The 25430-nt window shown below is 36.8% G+C and overlaps 1 protein-coding gene across 2 annotated transcripts in view; it reads left to right on the top strand.

Annotated features, from left to right (window-relative positions):
- The first annotated feature begins 1760 nt into the window (after positions 1–1760).
- Positions 1761–25430, top strand: part of Mib1 (MIB E3 ubiquitin protein ligase 1) — a 130537-nt gene continuing 106867 nt past the window's right edge. For both annotated transcript variants that reach the window (XM_076836650.1, XM_076836649.1), the window contains exon 1: positions 1761–2178. In XM_076836650.1, the coding sequence (XP_076692765.1) occupies positions 1950–2178 (229 nt within the window). In that variant the 5' untranslated portion in view covers positions 1761–1949. The remainder of the gene's footprint in view (positions 2179–25430) is intronic.

Genomic DNA, 25430 nt, shown 5'->3' with positions numbered 1-25430 from the left:
CTTCCATTTGATCATTTACCCTGCTGGAGCTTTCCTCCTCCCTTGCATGTTGGGCTTTATTTAAGACAGTGGTCTTACACCATACACACCATAATCTCATTTAAGTAATAGCACCAGAAACCACTCTCAGGGTCATCTTCCTTTCAAGGTTGTATTTTGCCACTGGGGATGGATTATGTCATTACTATTTTAATCTGGGCTATAATCTCTCTTATTCCCGCCCTCATTCAAAAAGAAAACCAAACCCTTATTTTTATTTTTTGGTACTGGAAATTGAACCCAGGAATGCTTTACTTCAGAGCTACATCCCCAGTTCCTTTCTTTCTTTCTTTTTTACAGGTGCTGGTGATTGGACCCGGGAGCCCTTGACCACTGATTTACATTCCCAGCCCTTTTTTCGCATTTTATTTAGAGACAGAGAATCGCTAAGTTGCTTAAGGCTTCGCTAAATTGCTGAGTCTGGCTTTGATCTTCCTGCGTCCGGAGCCTCCTGAATTACAGGTGTGAGCCACCAATTCCGGCCTTTTCATTTTTTATTTTGACACAGGGTCTTGCTAAATTGCCGAGGCTAGCATCGAACTTGAGATTCTCCCGCCTCAGGAGTTGCTGGGATTGCAGGTGAGGGCCAATGAGCCCCGCAGAGGAACAGTTACTAATAGGCAAAGTTTGGAGTCTACTTTTTATCTTGACTCTGCATAAAGACAAGGCACATTTTCCAAAAGGCTTTTATACTGGCTCATAATAGTCCATGCCATTGAAGTTCATAAATAATCATCCACTCTGGTTTGAAATGCTTTCAATTTACACATACAAAACTACGGTCGCTTTTAATCTGCATTATAATCTCTCTTATTCCAGCCCTCATTCAAAAAGAAAACTAAAACAATATGGAATCCCAAATTCACTTAGTGCGCCTAAGAACACTAGAATTTACAGACTGATCTCACCACCTATGCAGGTTCAGCGCCAGGGTGGTATCCCCATCCTCACTTCCTGCAGCCTCCACCTCTAGGGTGGCTCCGCCCCTTCCCTCTTAACCAATGGGGCTCGCCGCATCACGGGGAGTCAACTCCAGCAACCCGCCCCTTCACCACTTCAGGCTTGAGCTGGGCTTTCGACCCCTTTTTAACCAGACCTTGCGCATGCGCATTCTCATCGGACCGAGAAGAGACGCTTAGAGATCGGTTTTCGTCGCCTTTCTTTCCCCAATCTCGCGACTCTCCTAAACCCTTCCCACCCTTTTATTGCTGAGGATCCCCTTCCCAGTTACTCAGAGAAGGTGCTGCTCAGGCCTTGAGTGCGGCAGTACCCGGATGTGGAGCCGCTCTCGCCCGGCGGGGACTCTGTGGCGGGGCGGAGCGCGGCGGCGTGCGCGGGGGCAGAGAGAAGGGGGCCCCTGGGCCCGGGTGCTCGCCGGACGCCGGGAGGTACCACCGCTGCCTACGGGGGAGGAGGCGGCGCCGGTGCTCGGGCGCCCACCCCGGAGCGAGGGGTCGGGGGAGAGTAAAGGCCAGCATTTCGGCCTGCCCCCCGCCGCCCTCGCCGTCCCCTCCGGGCGAGCCTCCCCCGGCCCTCTGCGCTCCCCGCGCTCCCGGCCGGGGGAGAGCGAGGTTTCCTGGCGGCCGTCGCTGTAGCCCGGCCGGGGAGCCCGGAGGAAGCGGGAGAGTCCCCGCCCACGGCCCCCTCCCCTCTGCCCGCTCGCCGCCGCCGCCTCCGCCTCCGACCCACAGCGGGCTGGACTCCACTCCGAGCGGGGGTCGCGGCGGCGACGGCTGGGCAGCGGCTGTGGACTCCGCGGGGACCGCGCCGCCGCCCCCGTGAGTTATTCCCACGTCCCCCGGGGCTCGCTGCCGCCCCCGCCGGCGCCGAGAGTCCGGCCCGGGCCCAACTCACTCACGGGCCCTCCGGCGGCGGCGGCGGCAGCGGCGGAGCCCACCGCCCGGGCCCCGATGAGTAACTCCCGCAATAACCGGGTGATGGTGGAAGGGGTCGGGGCCCGGGTAGTGCGCGGCCCAGATTGGAAGTGGGGAAAGCAGGACGGCGGAGAGGGCCATGTGGGCACCGTCCGGAGCTTTGAGAGCCCCGAGGAGGTGGTGGTGGTGTGGGACAACGGCACCGCCGCCAACTACCGCTGCTCTGGGGCCTACGACCTGCGCATCCTGGACAGCGCGCCCACTGGTAAGTTACTGCCACCTGGCTGGGTCTGCGCGCTTTAGGGAGGGGACTCCGCTGCGATGGGCTTCGGGGCCGCCTCGCGTGCAGTGCCCGGCTGGAGTGAACAGAAAGGGGAGGGCCACATGGAATTTTAGATTCTGTGCCGGGTACACAAAAACTTGCAGAAACGACCTCCTTCTTCCCAAGGGAATTAATGGCAGTTCCATTACCAGGATGCTTTCCAGCCTGCAAGACACAAAGCACCGAGAATACAACAGACACAGTTCCCCTCCCCTCCTCCTCCTCCTGTAGGCACGGGGTCTGGAGAGGCCTGTCAAATAAGCCATTGAAATTAATCAGCCATCAAGTGATAACTGTCTGAAGGGAGGCTTGCCTTGCCATATGGTGCTTAGTTGCCAAGGGGCCGTTCGTGCTTCCAGTTTGCAGTGATAGCTTTTTTTTTTGTTGTTGTTGCCTACTGTGACACCGTGACTTGGAGTTCAGTCGTCGAATGATTGCTATTTAGAACTCTCCGGAATTATTTTTTATCTAAATTGTTTAATTTTATATGTTTCTATCAATAGAGGAAAAAATAGTGTGAGCTCTTGACCCACTTCTTTGGAAACACCTAATTTCTTTTAGGTGTTTTTGGAAACACCTGATTTGTTAGTTTGTTAGCATTCTCTCTCAGTAGGGTGATGTCAGGTTCCTACCCATTCAGTTGTTGTCATTGATTCACTACATTATGGGGCTCTTGTTATAGACTCTAATTTTTTAAAATATGATAAACTGAAGGCTTGCTTTCATTCTGAAGTATCCCTGTGTTCAGTCCCCAGTATTAGCCCCTCCCACAAAACCCCAAAACACAATACCCCAAAACATGCCCTGAACTACAGTTATCCTTTTTGATATCCTGCTTTATTTAATCTAATTCATTTTCACAGATTTATCCTTGGTAATTGTATTCAGTAGAAAATTTTAAATTGGATACTTTTCAGAATTTCGAAACGAGATGCCTCTAAGATATTATAATTGAATTTGACAAAGCCTAACAAAATTATTTATTTATTTATTATTTTATATGGTGCTGGGGATTGAACCCAGGGCCTTACACATTCTAGGTAAGCATTTTACCACTGAGCTATATCCCCATCCCCACTTGACAAATCTTGAAATGTGCTCATAGTTTTTGCTAGCATCAATAAAAAAGAAATTAACAAGCCGATTCAGTTTTTGCACAAGTAATTTATAAAATTGTGTTTGTTAAACAGTTTTTTATACACCACAAAGGGATCTATGTGCATGACCAAAAGAATTGTTTTCTGTTTGTTTATTTTTACAGAATATGCCATGCATTGTAAGCATAGATATGAATATACTGAAAATATAAATCTATTCCCCCTTTTAAGTATAAATGGTATTAAACTATTTTACTCTTGAGCTTTTGTTTTTTCACGTAGTACTATATTGATAATTGTGCCATGTTAGCATGTATGTGTAGGTCTTCCTTATTATTTTGTGGCTGCATAGTGTTCCAGTGACTGGATGCAGAAATTTGTTTAATCAATTACTTTATTTATAGGCATTTATATTAGGTCTTCTTACTTACAATGATGCCCTGAATAAAATCCTTGTATATGTATCATTGCATATGTGCTAAGTACTTCAGAAGTGGAATTGTTGCATCAAAGCATGCACATATTTAAACATTTTGATAGATGTTGACTAATTTCATTGTGAAAACATTTTACTCTTTACACTCCCAACAACATATGCCTGTTCTGCTCACTTAAATTTTGCATGCTAGCTCATGCTGAAGCCTGACCACAAGTCAATAATTAGGAGGAATTCTTGGGATCAGTAATTGTAGATTTTGGAGAAATTTAAATATCTTTCTAAGGTAAATGTAAAGTTTAACAGACCCTGAACAGGGCACAATACCTGTGATCCCAGCTGAAGCAGGATTGCAAGTTTGAAGCGAGTCTCAGAAACTTAGGCCTTGTCTCAATAAAAATAAAAAGGGCTGGGAATGTAGCTCAGTGGTAAAGTGTCCCCGTGTTCAGTCCCCAGTATGACTTCCCCCAAAAAACAAAAACAAAAACACAATACCCCCAAACATGCCCTGAACTTCAGTTATTCTTTTTGTCATCTGTGGTGAAAATATTCAAAATTATTTTTTTCTAGTTTTATAAAAATATGTAGCATATCACTATTGTTGAAAATCATACTCCCAATGCAATAGAATACCAGAACTTATTTTTATTACCTTCTATAGTGATTGTGTGTGTGTGTGTGTGTGTGTACTGGGGACTGAATCCAGGGATCCTACCACTGAGCCACATCCTTATTTATTAATTTTTAATTTTGAGACAGGGTCTCACTAAATTGCTGAAGCAGGCCGGTCTTGAACTTATGATTTTTATGCCTCAGCCTTTTGGTTACTAGGATTGTAAACATGGGCCCATGCCTGGCTTATAGTGATTTTTTTTTCCCTCCCACTTTTTTTTATTAGTGCATTATAATTGTACTTAATGGTGGGATTTGTTGTTACATATTTGTATGTGCACATGTTATAATGTAATTTGACCAATATCTGTAGTGATTTTTGAAGGGATGTTAATGTTGTCTATATGTTTTGTAGTAGAAAGTATATCATATTAATGATTTCATTATCCTAATATAAAAATAGGTGTTTTTCAGAGGCAACTGTTTTAGACTCTTAGTTTAATTTACAAGGTAATTTAACACATTGTTAATATATAGTGGTTCATCTTGTCTGATTACTTTAGCAGACACCTCATTTTTTTGGTGCTGGGTATTGAACCCAGGACCTTGCATATGTTCTACCACTGAAGTATGTCCCAGCCTTTAGCAAACATTTTAAAAATGCTCCTAGATGCAGGAGGGGTAGCCTTCATGTGAAATGTATTTTAGTTTTTATGGTTTCATTTCATTAGGTCTTTTATTATTAAAGGATTGAACAAATCATAAATTCTTGGCTCTGGTTTTGCCCCAGGACTATAATATTACTTTCAGAGTTTTATTTTTTCTCCTTCAAAATATTTAATAATTAATGTCCATTGACATTTCATTACGTTTTGCAAGATTTACTCTACTTATTATATTTAATACTTGATATTTATATAATAGTTGAAGTTAAAACTTCATAATGTTAGGGTCTTGCTAACTATAATTATTGAAACCAGGAAATTGGCAGTAATACAATAGTACTGACCTACATGCCTTATGCTAGCTTTATCAGTTGTTCCATTAATGTTCTTTTTGTGGTCCAGGATTATACATTGTATTTAGTAGTCTTCTTGAGTCTGGACCAGTTTCTTGTTCTTTTGTGTTTTATGATCTAGATGTTGGACAATGACCACGTAGTCTGTCTCTCAAATTAGGTTTGACTCATGTTTCCTCATGATTACATTCAGATTATGTATTTTGGACAAGAGTACCATAGAAATGGTATTTTGTTCTTAGTGAACCTGACCAGGAGGTATATATTATTCATTTGACTCATTAATAAGTGTGTTAACTTGCCTCTCATCAGCAGGTTATTCACAGTTGGCTTTTGCACTTTTCAGTTCATTGTCTATGTGGTACTGGGAATTTAACCCAGGGGTACTTTTTAAAAATTCTGTTTTATTTATTTTCTTCAGACAGATCTCCCTAAGTTGCTGAGGGTCTTGCTGAGTTGCCAAGGCTGGTTTCAAACTTGTTATCCTCCTGCTTCAGCCTCCCATGTTGCTGGGATTACAGACGTGTGCCACTGCACGTGGCTGACATATTTGAACTAGATACGATAATAATGTTGTCTTTTGGTGGTGCTGGGGATTGAACCTAGGGCCTTGTGCTTGCAGGGCAAGTACTCTACCAATTGAACTATATCCCCAACCCTAGATAGGATAATTCTTTATTGTAGGTATGTCCTGTATTTTGTAGTGGGCCAATGTTGTTCCTGGTCTCTACCTATTAGATGCAGTAGTATCCACCCCTTTTGATAATCTACAATATCTCCAGACATTTCCAAAAGTCCCTTGGAGGGAGCAAAATCGGTTTAGGGATATGTAAGAGTGTGGTAAACGTAGGTGGTAAAACATTAATATCATATTCAGGGGAATAGATATCTTTTTGTGAAGGGAGTGGAGTACAATTGGTGGAAGTAAAGGAGGGACTTTAACTGTTTTGGTTATGCTTTGTCTTAAAGTGGATGATGGGTCATTGGTGTTAAATTTTTATATTTTTTATGTGTTTGACATATGTTATAGTTAATTACAAAAAAACAACAAAAAAAAGGACTTGGTGTTATGGTGTTTACCAGAATAACTGTGGTTGCCTTTGTATTTATTTTTATTCTTTGTTTGAGGTACTGGGAATTGAAATCATGGGTGCTCTACCACTGAGCTACATCCTCTGCCCTTTTCATTTTATTTTATTTATTTTGAGACAGTATCTCACTAAATTTCTGAGGTTGAGTTAAAACTGTTGGACTCAAGTGATCCTCCTGCCTCAGCTTCCTGAGTAGCTGCAATTATAGTCATGCCACTACAACCAGTGATTATTCATTATTTGTGCTCAACTTATACCCACATTGAATGGACAGAAATTTTATCACAGTATGTTTGGGAATTAAGAAATGGTTGACCTTTAATATAAAATTTTTTGAAACTTTTCTGAGGGTTAAAGATTCTGGAGTGATCGTGTCATTTAGGATCTTTCTCTTAGACTTTTATCACATATTAGAAATTTTTAACTGGGGGTTGTATGTGGGTCTGAAATATTTTGGTATATATGTTTTTTTCTTTCGGGAAATATGTGTTTGAATTTATGTTCTGGATAGTTAAACCTTACAAAGAGGAACATTTGGTTTATATTTGAGTGATAAAACTTGAATCTTCTATCCATATACTTTTGGCTAAATTGTAGTCAGCAAGAAGGTTGTGGAAATATATGTTATTATTTAGTTAATTGATGTTAATTTTGTGAAGTCTATAATCAAGTAGGTATAGTTGACATTGTATCATGTAGATACTAACTTATAGGATTTGGGGGAAAATGTGTTTTTACTTGTGCTGGTTTTGTGATCACTTGACTACAGTGTTGTTACCAAAGAGAATGAAGACTATTTGGATTTCCTATAGAGGTTCTTTTTTTTTTTTTTTTCCTGTTATTCTTGGTATGAATAATAAAATCTTTAGGTAAAGAAAATCAAGTTTATTGTAGCAAATACTGTACCAATGAGCTACATCTGTAGTCCTTAAAATAAGTTTATTCAAAATTAGCTTTCCAGTCATAGTTGGTCCAAGCTGTTTTAGGAATAGCTCTTAATCTTTTATTTCCAACACTAGTAAAGACCATTTCTCAGGTCACATGTGGAGAAATTATTCAGATGTTTGTATTCATTTAAAAATTTAAAAGTGCTGATTCTGTTTGACAGGGATGGGGGTGGGAAAGGAAACGGATTAATAATCCTCATGTTTTCCTTTTCTAATTTGTTTCTAGAACTATAGTAGAAAAGGGTATTGTCAGAGAATAGAACATTAGGATAAAACAGGATTTGGGGGAACAATGGGGAATAGGATGCCAGATCTGTGAATATTGTGAGATATTTCTTGCTAATGGCATCTGCAAGGAAATCTTGATTTTTCTAAGGATCCTGCTTATTTTAAAGATGTCTACAAAATGACTTTTCTTATTTACTTCTGTCAGAAAATACTATGTTTTAAATGATTTTATTTATCTGTTTATTTATTCATTTTTAGTGGGGATTGAACCTAGGGCCTCAAGCATGCCTAACTACCACTAGATTACATTTTGGTTGAGCACTTCATTAAATCAAGTAGTAGACCTGTATGTCAGTACTTCTCAAACCTTATGTTATGGGATAGTTAAACTTTACAAAGAGGAAACAGATATCCTGGGGACCTTTTAAAATGCAGCTTGTGATTCAGTAGCTCTGTGATTCTGCAGGAGTATTTTTAATAAGTTCCTAGGTAATGGACATACTACTCAAGGACACACTTTGATTAGCAGGGAATTAAGTGACTATCTTTCTACTTGAGATGCACAGACTTTCTGTTTTCACTTCTCCCCTCAGCAGAGTTCAAACCTTGATTTATTGTTAGAGTAATATATGTTTCTAAAAGTAGACTGGTCTTCTCCCAGACTGGTCGTCTGGGAGAAGAGTGTACACAAAGAAATAAAGTTAGGCAGGTGTGATGGCACATGCTGTAATCCCACCTACCAGAGAGACTTAAGGCAGGAGGCTTACAAATTCCAGGCTGGCCTCAGCAACTTAGTGAGACCCTAAAAAGTAAAAGGGACTGGGGATGTAGTTCAGTGGCAGAGTGTGAGGCCTTGGGTTCAATCTCCAGTATCCCTGTCCCCCTCACAAAAGGAACATGTAACAGCTTTCTGATATACATGTTTTTTTGCAAGTGTAATGCTACCTTAATATATGTTTCTAGTACTGTACTTAATAGCTATATTCCTCTGATTAGATATTTCCTTTTAAATGTGTTCTCTGGTAGCTAACCCACAAGGAACTCTTCTCACCCTCTTTGATTGCTAGCCATTGTGATCAGTGCACTTGTGCTTCTGTTACAGTAAGTATGCTGTGACATAATTGTCTTTTGCACTAAATTAGTAGTTTGAGAGAAAGGTACATGTGTTATATTTTTATCTTTTAGAAAGTTAATATATAGCTATAAATAAATATTTTCTGTACAAAATGTGTTTTTCAAAGGGTTTTTTGACTTATCTGATCTGAGGTTAGAGAGGTAATATCCTAAAATAGATAAAAGGTAACTCAGGCTCACCCGGTTTAAAAAATTTGTTTCATCACAAAGTTAGTAAATGGCAGATAGTAGGGATGAACATCCAGCTTATTGCTTTTCTTCTAGTTTATTGCTTTTCTCCTTTGTCATTCTTTCAAGTACAGTTCAGTAGTTCAGAAATGATCACTATCTATAATACTTTTCCTGTGTGAAAATTGTGTATAAAATTTAAATATCTAGTTTAGAAATGAAATGTCCAGTGCTTGTGATTTCCTTGTTTTTGTTCAGCTGAGATTTTACTGTATAGTTGTGCCTTGGTATCTTCAGGGGATTGATTCCAGGAACCCCTGAAGATACCGAAATCCAAGGATACTCAAGTCCCTCATATAAAATGGGGCAATATTTGCATATAACCTATGCATATTCTCCTGTATATATTAATCTCTAGATTACTTACGGTATTTAATTACAAAGAAAATGCTGTATAAATAGTTGTTATACTTTGTTGTTTAGGGAATAATGACAAGGAAAAAGTCTGTACAAATTCAGTACAGACATGGCTTTGCCTGTATAAAATTTTCAGTCTATGGTTGGGTGAGTACATAAGGTGACACTATAGTTTTGTGCTTATTCCTACTTGATATGTTTTGTTTTTCTTACAAATAATTTAATAGGTATTCCTTATATAGTAAAGTGACAATTATTTTTATGCCTTAAACTTATCTACTTATAAAGAAATATATATGTATACTCATCTCTTCTTTGCCTAAATGTGTTGTTCTTCAGCATTCTTTTTTTTTTTTTTTGCATATTTTTGTCTTGGGTATCTTTCTGTGACAGAACATAATCTGTATTACTTTTTTTAGTAGGTACATAGTATATAGTAGTTTAAAACAGTTTTATTTAATCATTCTTTTGTATTGTTTTCTTTTTTTTTTGTCATTTTATTTATTTATTTTTTTTTGTGATAACTGGGGATTGGAATGAAGGACCTCACACGTTCTATGGGGCAAGCACTCTACCACTGAACTACATCACCAGCACCTTTCTGACATTTTAAACAATGCTGCAACAAACATCCTTGTGTGTGTATATATATAATCTTTCTGTACACTTTTTTTCTTTTGTTTTTGCTGTACTGGGGATTGAACCTGGGCTTCTTTACCCAGCTACATCCTCAGCCCTTTTTATTTTTTATTCTGAGACTGCATCTCACTAAATTGATGAGGCTAGCCTTGAACTTGTGATCCTCCTGCCTCAGCTTCCCAACTCACTGGAATTGCATGCATGTGAGGATCACAGATGCATGTCTACTCTGCCTGGCTTGTGTTTAACTTATTTGTTAATTTATTATAGGAGATTCTCTTGTAAATGACATGATTAAATATTGTGTACACTGATTTTGAGATTCATTGTTTTTAATAGAATTTACCTTGTTTGTATTTGTTATAACTGGTATATATTTTTTAGTTTACTATTGTCTTACTTTTTAAATTTTAATGTATATTTTTCTCAGTGAGTTGGAAATACCACTTTTTTTTCTGTTCTCATAGTGGTTACTATTTAATATTTAACAAACTGAAAAATTTGTGTTCTATACATGTAGAAAATGAAGTAGTCTCTTTAATTTCCTATGCTCCACATTTCTTACCTATTCCATTTGCCTTGGTTTTATGGAAATTATCAGGAAATTATCAGGAAAATTAGTCCCAAATAGTTTGCATTGTTTTTGTTCTCTCTCTTCCCCATAAATATGTGATCTTTCATTATATTTTAGAATTTGCTCTGAAAACTGCATTAAATTTCAAGGGCTAGTAGTATAACATGTAAAAGGCCCTATAACTCCCCAAAGGCCATTAAACTTCACAGTTATATTATTAGTAATTTGCTGGACTTAAAATTTAAGCATTGAGTTGGGCATGGTGGTTTGCACCTGCAGTTGCTGCTAGTCAGGATACTGAGGTAGAGGAATCATTTGAGCCCAAGAGTTTGAGACCAACCTCGGCAATGTAGTAAGACCTTGTCTCTTAACAACAACAGTAGCAAAAATACAAAAACTTAGTACTTTCTTATTACTGTCTCTCGTATCTTACTTATATCTCATGTCTTTCCCTTTGTCCTCTATCTTTTTTAAAAAAAGTTTCTTTTTTTTTTAAGAAATAGTTAAGAGTCCTTGGAGGCCTGAAAATTACTTAATTTTATTACACTTTCCCTCCCACTCCCAAACCTGAGTAATAATTTGTGTATTTATTTCTAAGTTCAAAATACTTCTCTCAAAACTAGCTCTCTGGTCCATTTAGTGTTGAAGATGAGAACTCTTACTCTAGTGCATAGTATAATTATCTGCTTAACTTAATGTAACACTATTGTTAGACATTTATGATTTTTCTGTGTGTGTGTATGTAATATGTAACAGGTAGTTTCTTATTTATAGTTATATTTAGCGTTTTATAAGAGGGGCTGGGGATGTGGCTTAAGCAGTAACGGGCTCGCCTGGCATGTGCGGGGCACTGGGTTCAATCCTCACCTCCACATAAAATAAAGGTGTTGTGTCCACTGAAAACTAAAAAATAAATATTAAAAAAAAGAAAAAGTATCATTCCTGTGAGAAACTTGTTTGCTGTTAAAGCAGTTTATTGAGCTACATATGAGGCATTAGGTTCTCCAGGTTGAGGTGGTTAGCCTTTACTATCAAAGTAGTACTGGTGTCCTTAATCTTTTAGCTTTTCTTTGTTCCATACAGATTAGCTCAAAATCCCAGTCATTTAAACTCTTGCAGCCAAGCTCTTCCTTGGCAGATATGACGTAATATCTGCCATTATATCTGCCATCATATCATGTCTACTGAACTATCAGATGGTAGATAGTATTTCCTTTTCTTTTATGAGAAAAGTTTTACATTTAATGTTTGTGTGTATGTGGTCAGGGACAGTAGGGACTATTGTAGGATCTGGAACCCATAGATACAGAGGGCTGACTACTTCTTTTTTCATTCTATTTACTAGTTAAGTAAAAACTGACTGAAATTCAGCTCTTAGTGTCCTATCTTTTGTGTTGCTAGTAATTTCTTACAAATTAATTGGAAGGTCTTTCATTTATATATTTTGAACAAATGATTAAAAATCCACTAAATTTAAAATTAAGTAGAAATTATTTTCTTTTAAGGATGCAAACATGAGAATTTATTAGCAATATACCTCATTTCCAGTGTTGTAAACTATGTAGTGAAGGAAATGTATTATTATTAAAAGTTTATTTTTTTGGGTACTGGAGATTGAATCTCCAGGGGTGCTTTATCACTGAACTGTATCTCCAGCTCTTTTTGTTTTGAGACAGGGTCTTGCTAAGTTGCTGAGGGTCTCACAAAGATGCCAAGGATGTTCTTGAACTTGTAATTCTCCTGTCTCTCAGCCTCTTGAGTCAATGGGGTTACAGGCGTGCACCACTGTACTCTGCTTGGAAACATCTTTAAACATAAGTTTTCTTATTAGTTTCTTTGGGACAGTATTTTTTCATTTTTTTAAGACAATACCTGGGATAGATTAAATGGATATATATATATATATATATATATATATATATATATATATATATATATTTATTTATTTATTTATTTATTGTTTAGTTATAGGTGGACACAATATCTTTATTTTTATGTGGTGCTGAGGATTGAACCCTGTGCCTCACGCATGGTAGGCGAGCACTCTACCTCTGAACCACAACCCAGTCCCTAAATGGATATAATTTAAAAAAATATCTTCCAAGGAGCATTTCATTTACAAATACTTTTCATCCCAGAAAAGTTGTGCAAATTTAGAATACTATTATTGTTATTTTTAAATATTTATTTTTTAGTTATATGTGGGCACAATATTTTTATTTTATTATTTTATTTTTATGTAGTGCTGAGGATCAAAACCAGTGTCTAATGCATGCTAGGTGAGCACTCTTCCACTGGGCCCCAGCTCCAGCCCAGAATACTATTATAAAAAAAAAATTAAAATTTGGACTCTTTAAGTTCTTATCTCAAGATAATCAGTGACTTGTGTATCATTAGGACACACTACACAAGTCAGCCTAAGTGCCCCAAAGCTGCAGCATATGTTAATATGCTGGAGGTGCTTGAGGGCAGTTGTTAGCACCTCATGTTCTCAAATTTCTACTCAATTTCACTGTATCATTTCAAATGTGATGTATGATTATTTATACTGACCCAGTGAGGGTGCTATGACAGTTGGTTAATTTACAGTAAGTAAAACTCAATTTTATTCTTGTATTTTTATGGAAAAAAATGAAAGTAGTTTTTTTTTGTTGTTGTTGTTGGTTCTGGGATTGAATCCAAGGCCACTTAACCACAGAGCCACATCCCTAACCATTTTTATTTTTTATTCTGAGACAGGATCTCACTCAGTTGCTTAGGGTCTTGCTAAATTGTTGAGGCTGGCTTTGAACTTTGGTCCTCCTGCTTTAGCCTCCTGAACTTCTGGGATTACAGGCATGTGCCACTGTGCCAGCAAAAGTAGAAGTTTTTTAAATATATTTTTTAAAAGTCTTTTTGATCTTCTTTTTTTTAATATTTATTTTTTAGTTGTAGTTGTGCACAATACCTTTATTTTATTTATTTATTTTAATGTGGTGCTGAGGATCGAACCCAGAGCCTCGCTCGCACGTGGTAGGCGAGTGCTCTACCGCTGAGCCACAACCCCAGCCCCAAAATAGAAGTTTTAATGGATGTTTAAACTCCTTATTCAGGATGCTTGGGACTGAGTTTATAAGCTTTTGAATTTTAGAATTATTTTATGGTATCTTTATCACGTAACACACAGAGGCCTACAGCAATACCCGGAAATCAAGTACATTAATATTTCTGCAATGAAGCATATGAATAACTCTAAGGGGAAAAAGACTATATACTGTATGTAGCCCCTTGTTTGATCAGGTTAGATTTTATCACTAAGTGAGTTTGTGGCTAACTTAAAAATTAGAATTTAAATAACTTTTTTTTTTTTGGTTGAGACAGGGTCTTGCAATAGCTCAGGCTCATCTTAAACTAATGATGGACTCAAGTGATCCTCCTGGATCAGCCTCTTAAGTAGTTGGGATTATAGGAGTGTACTATCATGCCCTGTTTAGACTGTCTGTTTCTTTTTTAATTTTTGTTTTGAGACAGTGTCTTACTAAGTTGTTGAGACTGGTCTTGAATTTGGAATCTTGCCTCACTCTCTCAAGTTGCTGGGATTATAGGTATGTGCCTCCATGCCTGGTGAATTTATCCTCTTGATGATAATCTTGTTCCTTTTAAAACAAGAAATGGCTGGGCATGGGGTGCATGCCTGTAATTCCATTGACTCTGGAGGCTAAGGCAGGAGGAGTCCAAGTTTGAGGCCAGCCTCATTAATTTAGTGAGACTGTATGAAAATAAGAAGAGCTGGGGATGTATCTTAGTGGTAAATTGCATCTGAGTTCAATCCCCAGCCTGTCCCTGCCCCCAGAAAACAGAAGAAAACAAAAACCAACAACAAATGGGGTGGTAGGTGGGAACTTTTTTTTGTGTGTGTGATAGTATTAGTAGTAGTCTTCTTTTTTCTCCCCCTAACTTGAACCTCAATTCTTCACCCATAAAATGAAATTCTTATGTTTCACTTGATTAATTTCTTACTCTTGTGTAACAATGCTGAAAATACAAATATATTATTAAAATTTCCAATTGTACACCTATTTTGATTACTTGTTTCTTGTTTGGACTGAATGTGGCCTGGTTATAATTTTATTGTGTGTCCTTACAATACAGTAGCTGAGATTACAAAAATAGAAAAGATATGATGGGAGGGTTGTAGATTTTGGGGCGATACTGTCAAAGAAATTTTCTTTTCTTTTCTTTTTTTTTTTAAAGAAAGAGTGAGAGAGAGGAGAGAGAGGGAGAGAGAATTTTAATATTTATTTTTTAGTATTTGGCGGACACAACATCTTTGTCTGTATGTGGTGCTGAGGATCGAACCCGGGCCGCACGCATGCCAGGCGAGCGCGCTACCGCTTGAGCCACATCCCCAGCCCAAAGAAATTTTCTTAATGCATATTAAAAATTGGTTGGAAGCCAGGTCTGGTGGCACATGCCTGTAATCCCAGTGGCTCAGGATTATAGTCCTCCTGCTGAGGCAGGAGGATTGCAAGTTCGAGGCCAGCCTCAGCAATTTAGTTAGGCCCTAAGCAATTCAGTGAGAACCTGTCTTAAAATAAAAAAAAAAATAAAAATAAAAAGAATTGGAGATGTGGCTCAGTGGTAAAGTGCCTCTGGGTTCAATGCCCAGTACCCCCCATCATGAAAAAAAAATATTGGCTGGAAGTAGATGGTGTTTTTCTCTTTTATATTGTTGAAATTAATTTTAAAAGGAATCTTTTTGATTAAAATGTATTTCTTTGAAATTAAATATTGGAGTAGGATTTAATAACTTATATTAACAAGATGCCCTAGATATGTTATTCTTCGATTTAAGTTGGGAGAGGGTTACCCATGCTAGACTGAAGCACTCTAAAGTTTGTAAGATCCACCTTGAATTTACTAATCTGTAACTTTAGGCAAGGGCTTCATTTTCTTCACCTATAAAACAGGAATGATAATGCCTATTTAAGTAGTGTCCAAAAGGTTAAATAAAAACAGAGCTGGGTTCCGTGGCCAGCCTCAACAATTTAGTGAAACCCTAAGCAACTCAGTGAGACCCTGCCTTTAAATAAAAATACAAAAAGGGCTGGGCACTCAGTGAGACCCTGCCTTTAAATAAAAATACAGAAAGGGCTGGGGATGTATTTCTGTGGTTTAGTGCCCCTGGGTTCAATCCCTAGTATCAAAAAAAAAAAAAAAAAAAAAAAAAAAAAAACTTGGTAGTAGTAAATAGTGGCTGGTGTTGTTAATCACAACAATCTTATTTTCATTAATTTAGTATTTCTCAAGAGTCAGGAATGTGGAATATACCAACCAGCTGGTAGGTCACAAAGGCCTTGCCCTCATTAAGAGTTTTAATTATAGTTGAGACTATTTCTAAAGGAATTAGTAATTTGATAGTTCAGGAGAATAAAGATGGATACTGGAGTTTGGTTAAACTACATTAATCTGTAATAATTTTTTGTCACATGTGATTTGGGGTTAAAGTTTTTTTTTTTTTTTTTTTTGTGTGTGTGTGTGTGTGTGTGCCCCTCCCCACCCCCAGTGCTAAGCAAGTGCTTTGTCACTGAGCTAAATCCCCAGCCCTATGGTTAAAGTCGATGAATCTATAAATCAGAAATAGAATTTCTTCGTTGGTTGAATGACATAAAATTATGCCACAGTAACTAATTACATTTGATAATTGTTAAAGAATTGTAAATTCTTTTAATAGTGTAGGTGGACACAATACCTTTATTTTGTTTTTATGTGGTGCTGAGGATCGAACCCAGTGTCTCACATGTGCTAGGCAAGTACTCTACCACTGAGCTACAGCCCCAGCCCAAATTTTATTTGTTTTTTTGGTACCAGGGATTGGCTCTAGGAGCACTTAGCCATTGAGTCATCCTTAGCCCTTTTTATTTTTTATTTTGAGACAGGGTTTCACTAAGTTGCTGAGGCTGGCTTTGAACTTGTGATCTTCCTGCCTCAGCCTTTCGAGCTGCTGGGATTACAGGTGTATGCCATCGTGACTGGTATAAATTCTTTTTAATGTTAGATGAAGTCTTTTAATTTGGGCAATAATTTTAGTGGATTAGCTAGGCACCATACTAGTCTACTGAAGATTTTTTACTTTATTTTTTTTGTGATACCAGGGATTGGACCTTGAGCAATCTATTACTCAGCCTTATTCCAGACCCTTTTTTATCTTATTTTTGAGATGGGCTTTTGCTAAATTGCCCAGGCTGGCCTTGAGCTTGTGGTTTACTGGCATAGCCTCCCCAGCTGGGATTATAGGTGTGCTCAGCTGTTTTTTTTTTTTTTTTTTTTTTTTTAAATTTTTTAGTTTTAATTTTCATTTGTTGATAGACCTTTATTTATTTATATGTGGTGCTGAGAATTGAACCCAGTGCCTCACACATGCCAGGCAAGTGCACTACTGCTGAGCCCCAGCCCCTGCTCAGGTGTTTTTATTTTTAGAAAGCTTTAAAATTTATCATATAATATTTTAAATAGCCAAGTAGATAAGTCAGTAATATTAGCAAATATACTGTTGTGGAAACTAAGCACTACTAATATATTTGAACACTGTATGTGTATTGCTCTCCAATGACATTGTCTTTCTTCTTGTCCTGTGTTAACTATCAGGTTAGTTTTTTGTCATTCCTGAGTTATGTTTTATATTATTTAAATGTCATGTCTTTCTATGTAAACAGTAAGTAGTACTATATTTGTTACACTGTATTCTTCTGTAATTTAAAAATATTCAGCATTATGATCGAAGGATTCTTTTTGAATTTTGTGGCTGTTCAAAAATCTATTTTAGGTATTTTATTGTATACCTAATATATGTAGCCATTTTCTTGTTAATGAACAATTAGGTCTTTTTTTTTGCTATTAAATAATTGCTAATTTAGATAGTCTTTTTCCATATTGAAGTGCTTAATAGACTGAATTGTTTGTATTGAAAACTCTAGTTTTCTGTCATCTTTTCTATGGGGAAATGTTTTGAAAGGTTAAATAGTTTTATTATTTACATGTATAAAGTGAGAATATAAATTGATATGGGGTCTATAGGGAAATTTAATATTTTCCTTTAATCACTCCTTTGTGAATCTGAGCTTTTTCTGGTTTTCTCAAGAGCTTATGGTTATTGATATTAACTAGCATGCTTTACTGTTTTCACAAAAGTTTGCAACAAAGACTTCAGCTATGTAAATTCTCTAAGTTATTGAACTTTGGAGAGATGCCATTAAAACTTAGAGCAGATGGTCATTTGAGTTTTAAAAGAATGAGTCAAAAGCTATTATCAGGTGGTTCATTTATTGGTGGCAGATGTCTTCACAAGAAAAGAGCATTAATTATCTCTCTAGGGTAATATATTAGGTAATATGGCATTCTGTAGCAAGAAGAAATGTGTTTTGAAATGAAAATTTGTTTTTCTTTTCTTGGGAGGAGGGGGTACAGAGATGAAACTCAGGGGCACTTAACCATTGAATCACATCCCCAGCCCCCCCAACTTTTTTTTTTTTTTTGGGGGAGAGAGAGAGAGAGAGAGAGAGAGAGAGAGAGAGAGAATTTTTTAATATTTATTTTTTAGTTTTCAGTGGACACAACATCTTTATTTTATTTTTAACTGGTGCTAAGGATCGAACTCAGCGCCCCGTGCATGCCAGGTGAGCGCACTACCTCTTGAGCCACATCCCCAGTACCCCCCAGCCCTTTTTATTTTTTATTTTGAGACAGGGTCTTGCTAAGTTGCTGAGGCTGGTATCAAACTTTTGATTCTTTTCTCTGAGCCTCCTGAGTTGCTGGGATTTCAGATGTGTGCCACCACACCTGAAATGAAAATTTCAAGGAATAAATCTTGTCGGGGTTATTGGTTTTATGAGAATGAATTTGGTGAATGTAGTATCAGGAAGATACTTACTACCTACCATAAGAGGTCAGTAAAATTTTGACCTTGTTATTTAATGCCATTTTTCTGTTTAATGTTTTCTTTAAACATCAACTTTTAAAGTCAGTTGCATTCTCATTAAAAATTCTATAGTGCTCATATTGGTAGTGGAGTGGGTTGCTTTGTTTACTCTTCCAATTCTCAGGGATAGTCTGTTTCACAGCTGTTCAGTGGTTTTGTTGGCATTTGAACTGTGGGAACCAAGAAAGGATTTGGATGTGTTTTTGTGTGCATTAATGGTTTTCCTGAAGTATTCTTTAAAACCATGAATTGTAGATTTTTTTTAACTAGTTGTTGTTATTGTGTGTTTAAATGGTTCCTTTTAGAGAAATCTGCACATCAGTTATGAGCTCATGAATTTTAATGTTATTTACTTTGTGGAAAATGAACTTAGAGATACAAAATACATAAATTAGGACAGTAGTTGCAAACAGAGTTTTTATTTATTTCTGTCAATATATTTTCCCTATGCCCTTTCCTTAGCCAAGTCTCACCTTAAGAGTTCAGGATACACCTCTAAGTGTGTAGTGGATACTTTGTTAGTGCATTTTACTTTTTTTTGTGATGACATGTTGGAGACATACTTTAGATCTTGTTCAGGAACTGAACCATTGTGTGGACATTTACTATTAGCTATGGTTGATATTCTGATACTTTTGGTCACCTTTCTGTGGTAAGGCAGATGATGCAGATTAGATGCTACTAATATCAGGCATGTGGCATGAAGAGTATACCTGGGTAAAAGTATGTTTTCATAAGCATAATATAACCCAGTGTAAGGATTTTAAAAAGTAAGACTGTAAAAAGTAAGTAGTAGCCGTATACACTATTAGCAAAATAATTTGAAAGTTGATTTCTGTAGACACTTGCTTAGGTCCCTCATGTTTTTGTTTTTCAGTTTTAATTTTAAGTGATATGTACATTATCTCTAGTGCTTATATTTTATTTTAAGCGCTCTTGTTCACCTAGCTGCTCCTTAGAATTAATACATAGTGCAAAAAATTCGGACAACTGCAAGGTGGTGTCTTATTTTGGAAATTATCTTTCTAGTGTTTCTGTAATATGTCTTATTTATTTATTATTTTTTGGCAAAAATGTTATACTTCAATTCCTTGCAAATTACTTGATAAAATGATGATATATTTACCATGTCAGCAGTATGTTTTCTACATGTTTAAACTACATGAATTTTCCTCTAAGAATTAACATAGCCTGTATTTTCAACATCATTAAGTTACATTTTTGTTTTTACTACATACAATTGAGTATTTGGGGGCATACTTTAAAAATTTTTTTGGAGGCAAGCCAAAGACTTTAAGTCATTTGAAACATTTTGCCAAGTGTTTTCTATAGAATTTGTGTCAATTTTTATTTATTACTCAGGGATCTCTGACTGGCTTTCTTGACATAATTATAATGTGCACTGAAGATAGTATATTTAGTTGGTGTTCTGTTTGTGGTGCTGGGGATCCAATTAGGAACTCATTTGTGCTAGGAAAGTGCTCTATGAATGAGCTGCATCTCCAGCCTTCTTGTTTAAAGTGTAAAATTAACAGCATGGTTGTAATACACATTTAACAATTCAAAAGCATGAAGAACAAAATGTGAAATTGTGCACTCCAGCCATTGTTAGCAATTTGTCATGGGTTTTCATATTGATCTCTCATTATCTACCATGTATATATGTGCCCACTTGGCATGTGTGTGACTTCTGAGGTTTGTTTAAAATTGTAAAATATGCTGTTTAACTTTTTATGAGCACTTTTGTGTCTTTTTTTTAAAAAAAATTGTATTGAGCTCTGTTTTATCTTGAGTTTATTTTTGGTACATTGTACTGTAGGGAACTATAATTTAACAAACATCAAAAAATGTTTTCAACTTGCTTTGTTCTGATTACTATGGTTACAGTACTATGGTTACCCAAAAACCGAGTGGTGTAAAACAGTTTATATGCTCTTGGCTCCTGTGGGTCAGCAATTTTGGTAATGGCATGGTGAGGAATGGCTTTTTGATACTGCACAATGTCTGGAGCCTCAGCTGGAAGACCCAAACAGCTAGGGGACTGGTGCAGCCAGAGTTTCTTAGGCATTTTAACTCTGGGTCCTCTCCACGTGATCTTTCTGTGGTGACTTTTCAGGGTGGCTAGACTCACTATGTGTTGGCTCAGAGCTTCTAGTGCATACTGGGTGTGAATCTTGAGGGGGAGAGAGTGACAGGCAGATAGGACAAGTAAATGGCATCTGCATTAGTTTTCATGACCTAACTTAAGAAGTCATATACTGTCACTTCCTCTGCACTCTGTTGATTGAAGTAATTAGGAATGTCTACTTAGGTCCAGTGGAGAGAGAAGTGATCCGCCTCTTTTTAATTGTCAGTTTACCTTTATTTATTTATATGCGGTGCTGAGAATTGAACCCAGTGCCTCACACATGCTAGGCAAGTACTCTACCACTGTGATACAACCTCAGCCCTGTATCTACCTCTTGATGGTGGAGTGTCATTTGGTGTCTCCTAAAAAAGCACATGGGATGAGTCATAAATTAGCATGGCCATCTGTGGAACATACAACCAGTTATACCTTTCTTCCCTTTCAAATATACACTCAGTTTTCTAGGAATATAATATATATATATAATACATATATAAAAAAGCCAGGGGTATGTTTATTTTACTATTCAATTCTGTGAATTTTAAAACATAAAATCTGTTGTGATTCTTGGTATTTCTCTTTAAAAATTGCAGTTTTATGAAAATTCAAATAATAATTCTGCTCAAACAGTTATGATAGTTTTAATTTGTCAATAGGTTTCAGAATTTACCTAAAAATTATCTTTTGTGAACTAGAGCAATTTTTACTTAATTTTGTATTTCTATTGGAAGTAATAGTTATAGAAATAATTACAGATTATTATTCAAGATGTACATTCTATGGAATTGATAATAATTTAAAGCAAAATATAGTAATTTTTTAATGACCTAAGGGATGGATATGGATGTAGATGTCCAGTGTGGACTATTTAGGTACTTTGATTTTATTTTTTAATCCTTTTGTGATTAAAGGAGAAAAAGTCAAGGGCTGGAGTTGTGACTCAGTGGTAAAATGCTTGCCTAGCATGAAAAAAGCCCTGGGTTCAATCCCCAGCACCTGCAGAAAAAAAAGTCAAGCCCTTTTCTGTGTATTCATTTTATATCCCTAGAAGGAAATCTAGGGATTGAACCCAGAGGTGCTTAACCACTGAGTCACATACCCAGCCCTTTTTACTTTTTTTTTTTTGAGACAGGGTCCCTCTAAATTGTTGAGGATGGCCTCAAACTTGTCATTCTCTTGCCTCAGCCTCCCGGCTTGTGCGCTACCTGGCCCTTTGATCCATATTCTAAAAGACTGAAACATAATACTGGTGAATATTGATAGCTTTGAGTTGTGTAGCTGTAATTCTGTGGTTTTTAAATTTTAGTTCACATTTTGTTTAGGCTTAAATATAGTTTCTTTTGGGCCTAAAACTGATAATAATTTCATGATTGATACAGTCAGATTTAATTTGCACAATATAAAAGGAAGACATCGTTATTAACTGATAAAAAGTGGTGCATAATCTGCTGGCATGCATCGCTATTTTGTGTGGTAGCTCTGGATCAAAAATAATCGAAAGGAATTGAGAAGATTAGTACAACCACCCCTAGGAAGCCACAGGATGTAGGGAAAAATGTAAGATAAAATAGTAATAAGAGAATAGCCATGGAGAAGGTGGGTAATTTGCTAAAATGGGGTTAATTTCACATGAATAATTGCTTCCTGTGTACAGTTTCTAAGAAATTGAGACCCTATTAAGTTCTTTGATTTCTGTATAAAGATTGTGGAATTCTGATGTTTTTTTTTATTACTAAATTATTTAAGCAGATGAATAGTAAATTTCATAAATTCTTACTAAAATTAAATACAGTATAACTGCTTGCATTTACATTTTACTTTAAATTCCTTCAAAGTGTGTTCACCTCTGTGTCACTATAGCCTTCATGTGAAAGGAAGTGTTTTCTCAATTTGTACTTCACAATATTGGTCCTAGAGTAGTGTAAGTCGATTTTAAATATTATGTACCTAGCAAGTTACAGAGCTAGGGTCTTAAATCACATGGCTTTGCATTTATGTGTGTGTATATATTTATGTAATATTTGAGATGGAATCTTGCTATGACACCCTCCTTAGTAGCTGGGACTACAGATGTGTGCCTGTAATAGTTTTGTGTAGTAATATGAATATACAGGTTAGAAATCATATTTGATTTTGTTATTTCCTAGCCAAGTCTCTGATTATACTGCACGTTTCTGCTAAAATATGAGACTACTTGGTTCATTGAATACACTCTGCTCTTCTGTGAGTTCCTTCCTTTCTTTGAAAAGGTTTGCTCATCATTTCTGTGAAACTCTTCTCATTCTTTTTTTCTGATTTAGTTTTTTGGGTGTCTGTTTCTATCAATGAAGGACCTGCATTTATTTGTTTGTTTGTTTTGGTGCTGGGGATCAGATCCAGGACCTCACACATGCTGAGCTGCACCCGTATCCCTAATTAGTATATTCTTATTTATTTTTTTCTTGATACTTCCCTTCTCATTTTTAGGCAGAACAGTTCCTAGATTTCAGTTTAATGTGCTGCTTAATTGCCTATTCCTAAATATATATTTTTATAACTTTTTAAATATATATTTTATTTCATTTATTGATTTTCATGTGGTGCTAAGGATCGAACCCAGTGCCTCACCTGTATGAGGCAAGTGCTCTGCCACTGAGCCACAATCCCAGTCCCCTAAATATCTCTTAATATTTTTATTTATCTTGAATGATCTTATTTATGCTTTATCATTTATACTTTCTACATCTTTTATCTTCTGACTCAGTCACTAAGTCTTGACTTCAGCTCTCCATTTCTGCTGTCCCCATTCTAATTCAAACCACCATGGATTTACCTGGTATGCTTCAGACTTCCTATAACTTGACTCTTTTGCTAAAAGTCATTTTTACTTTCTTGATTTCTCTTTACTGCACTACAGAAAGAGTGATATTTGAAAATACCAGAGGGCCTGCCCCCAATAGGAATGGGAGTAAAGAACACCCGCTGTCCCTACAGTCAGGCATTTGTGTAGTAGGAGACTGCAGGGGATTTTTCGTAAAACGTGGGGTATTATGCTCTTTTATAGTCCAATAGGCATTGCTCTTTCTTTCTTTCCTTCCTTTGGGCCTTGTTCATGCTAGGCAAGTGCTCTATCTCTGAGGACAGAGCTCTTAAAATTTTGAGAGAGTCTGGCTGCCCAGGCTGGCCTTGAACTTTTGATCCTCCATGTAATCCTGAGTGACTTGAGATTATAGGTTTGTGCCATTGGGCCTGGCTCCAGTTTCCTTTCAGTCATTTTAGAGCTTGTTCTATCCTTCCTCCTTTTGTCCCTCCTTTCTTTCTATTCCTACCTTCATCCTCTTAACCTTCTCAGCTCAGACACAGGCTTACACTCAAGATGCCCCTTGTTTTAATTCTGGTTATATAAAATGAATAATAGAGGTTCCTTCTTCTTTGTAGGAAATGGTAGTAGTGTATTAATTCCTGTAGAATTTAGTAATAATATTACTATTTTTGTACTGTAGTTCTTGCAAGTATACCACATTTTTATTTGATTTTTAGAACACATTGCTTCACTACCAAAGAATATATTACCTTCTCCAAAGGGGACCAAGGTTCTAGGAATGAAAATGGCTTCTTTTATTTATCGAAAGTACCTCAACTTAGACATAATAGAGAAGAATATAATGACTCTCTATATACCCATTACCCAATTTAGCATGGTTAATCTTTCATCTGAATCTCACCTTAGTTTCCCACTATCCATCTCCAATTATTTTGAAATAAATACCTTTATTTTATATGTAGAAACTTCAGTTACAATGTTTTCTTCAAGGGTACCAAATAATTATTGACAGAACCAGAACTTTAATCCAGGAGAGTTTCACTGTTACACATCCTTAAGCTTGATTATCTAGGATATGTTTATAATGTTCAGAAGCCACAAAATGTTTCAAAAAATTCTAGCATTGACCTGGGATTGTGGCTCAGCAGTAGAGTGCTCGCCTAGCACGTGTGAGGCCCTGGGTTGGATCCTCAGCACTACGTTAAAAAAAAAAAAAAAAAAAAAAAGAATAAAATAAAGGTATTGTGTCCAACTACAACTAAAAATAAATATTTTTTTTAAAAAATTCTAGTTTTAATTTATGAACAAATGGTATTAATATCACAAAATAGTAAAGGAATATTACCCCTAATCCTATTGTCCTAAAATGAAAGTTATTTTCATTACTTTATAGGGGTATCTTATTTTTTTGGTGATTGTAGTTGGCCAGCATGACTTTATTTGTTTATTTTTATGTGGTGCTAAGGATTGAACCCAGTGCCTCACACATGCTAGGCAAGTGCTCTGCCACTGAGCTAGAGCCTCAGCCCCAAGGGTATCTTTTAATAGTTTCAACATCTGTCTGATCCATCTGTGTGAACAGTTTTAGTAGAAGTCATTTTACCAAGTGCTTTTTTTCCTTTGAGGGAAGACCCCATATCATGTTGTATTGTTTTCCCTTAAGTAGGGAAACTTGCTTGCTAATCATTTTCTAGAATTCATTTTCTGGTGGAAAAAAATTCCCTATAGGTAAATGCTTAAATTGATAGTTTGTTTCCATATCATGAGAATGAAATTGTCTTTTCTTTTCCGGTATTTGTTTATCTGGAGAGTAGTTTGAGATTCTAAAGATTTTTGAGTATTGTAGTCTGTAATATCTATATGGTGGTAAAGGATTGTTCCTTCTTTCTCTGAATTGAATCTCAGTTTCAGTTTATGGATCAGAGGGTAAGTTTTACTGTAGAAAA

This window comes from Callospermophilus lateralis, chromosome 17 (genome assembly GCF_048772815.1).
Source record: "Callospermophilus lateralis isolate mCalLat2 chromosome 17, mCalLat2.hap1, whole genome shotgun sequence".
Taxonomy (NCBI): domain Eukaryota; kingdom Metazoa; phylum Chordata; class Mammalia; order Rodentia; family Sciuridae; genus Callospermophilus; species Callospermophilus lateralis.
This window is presented reverse-complemented; position numbering and strand designations above follow the sequence as displayed.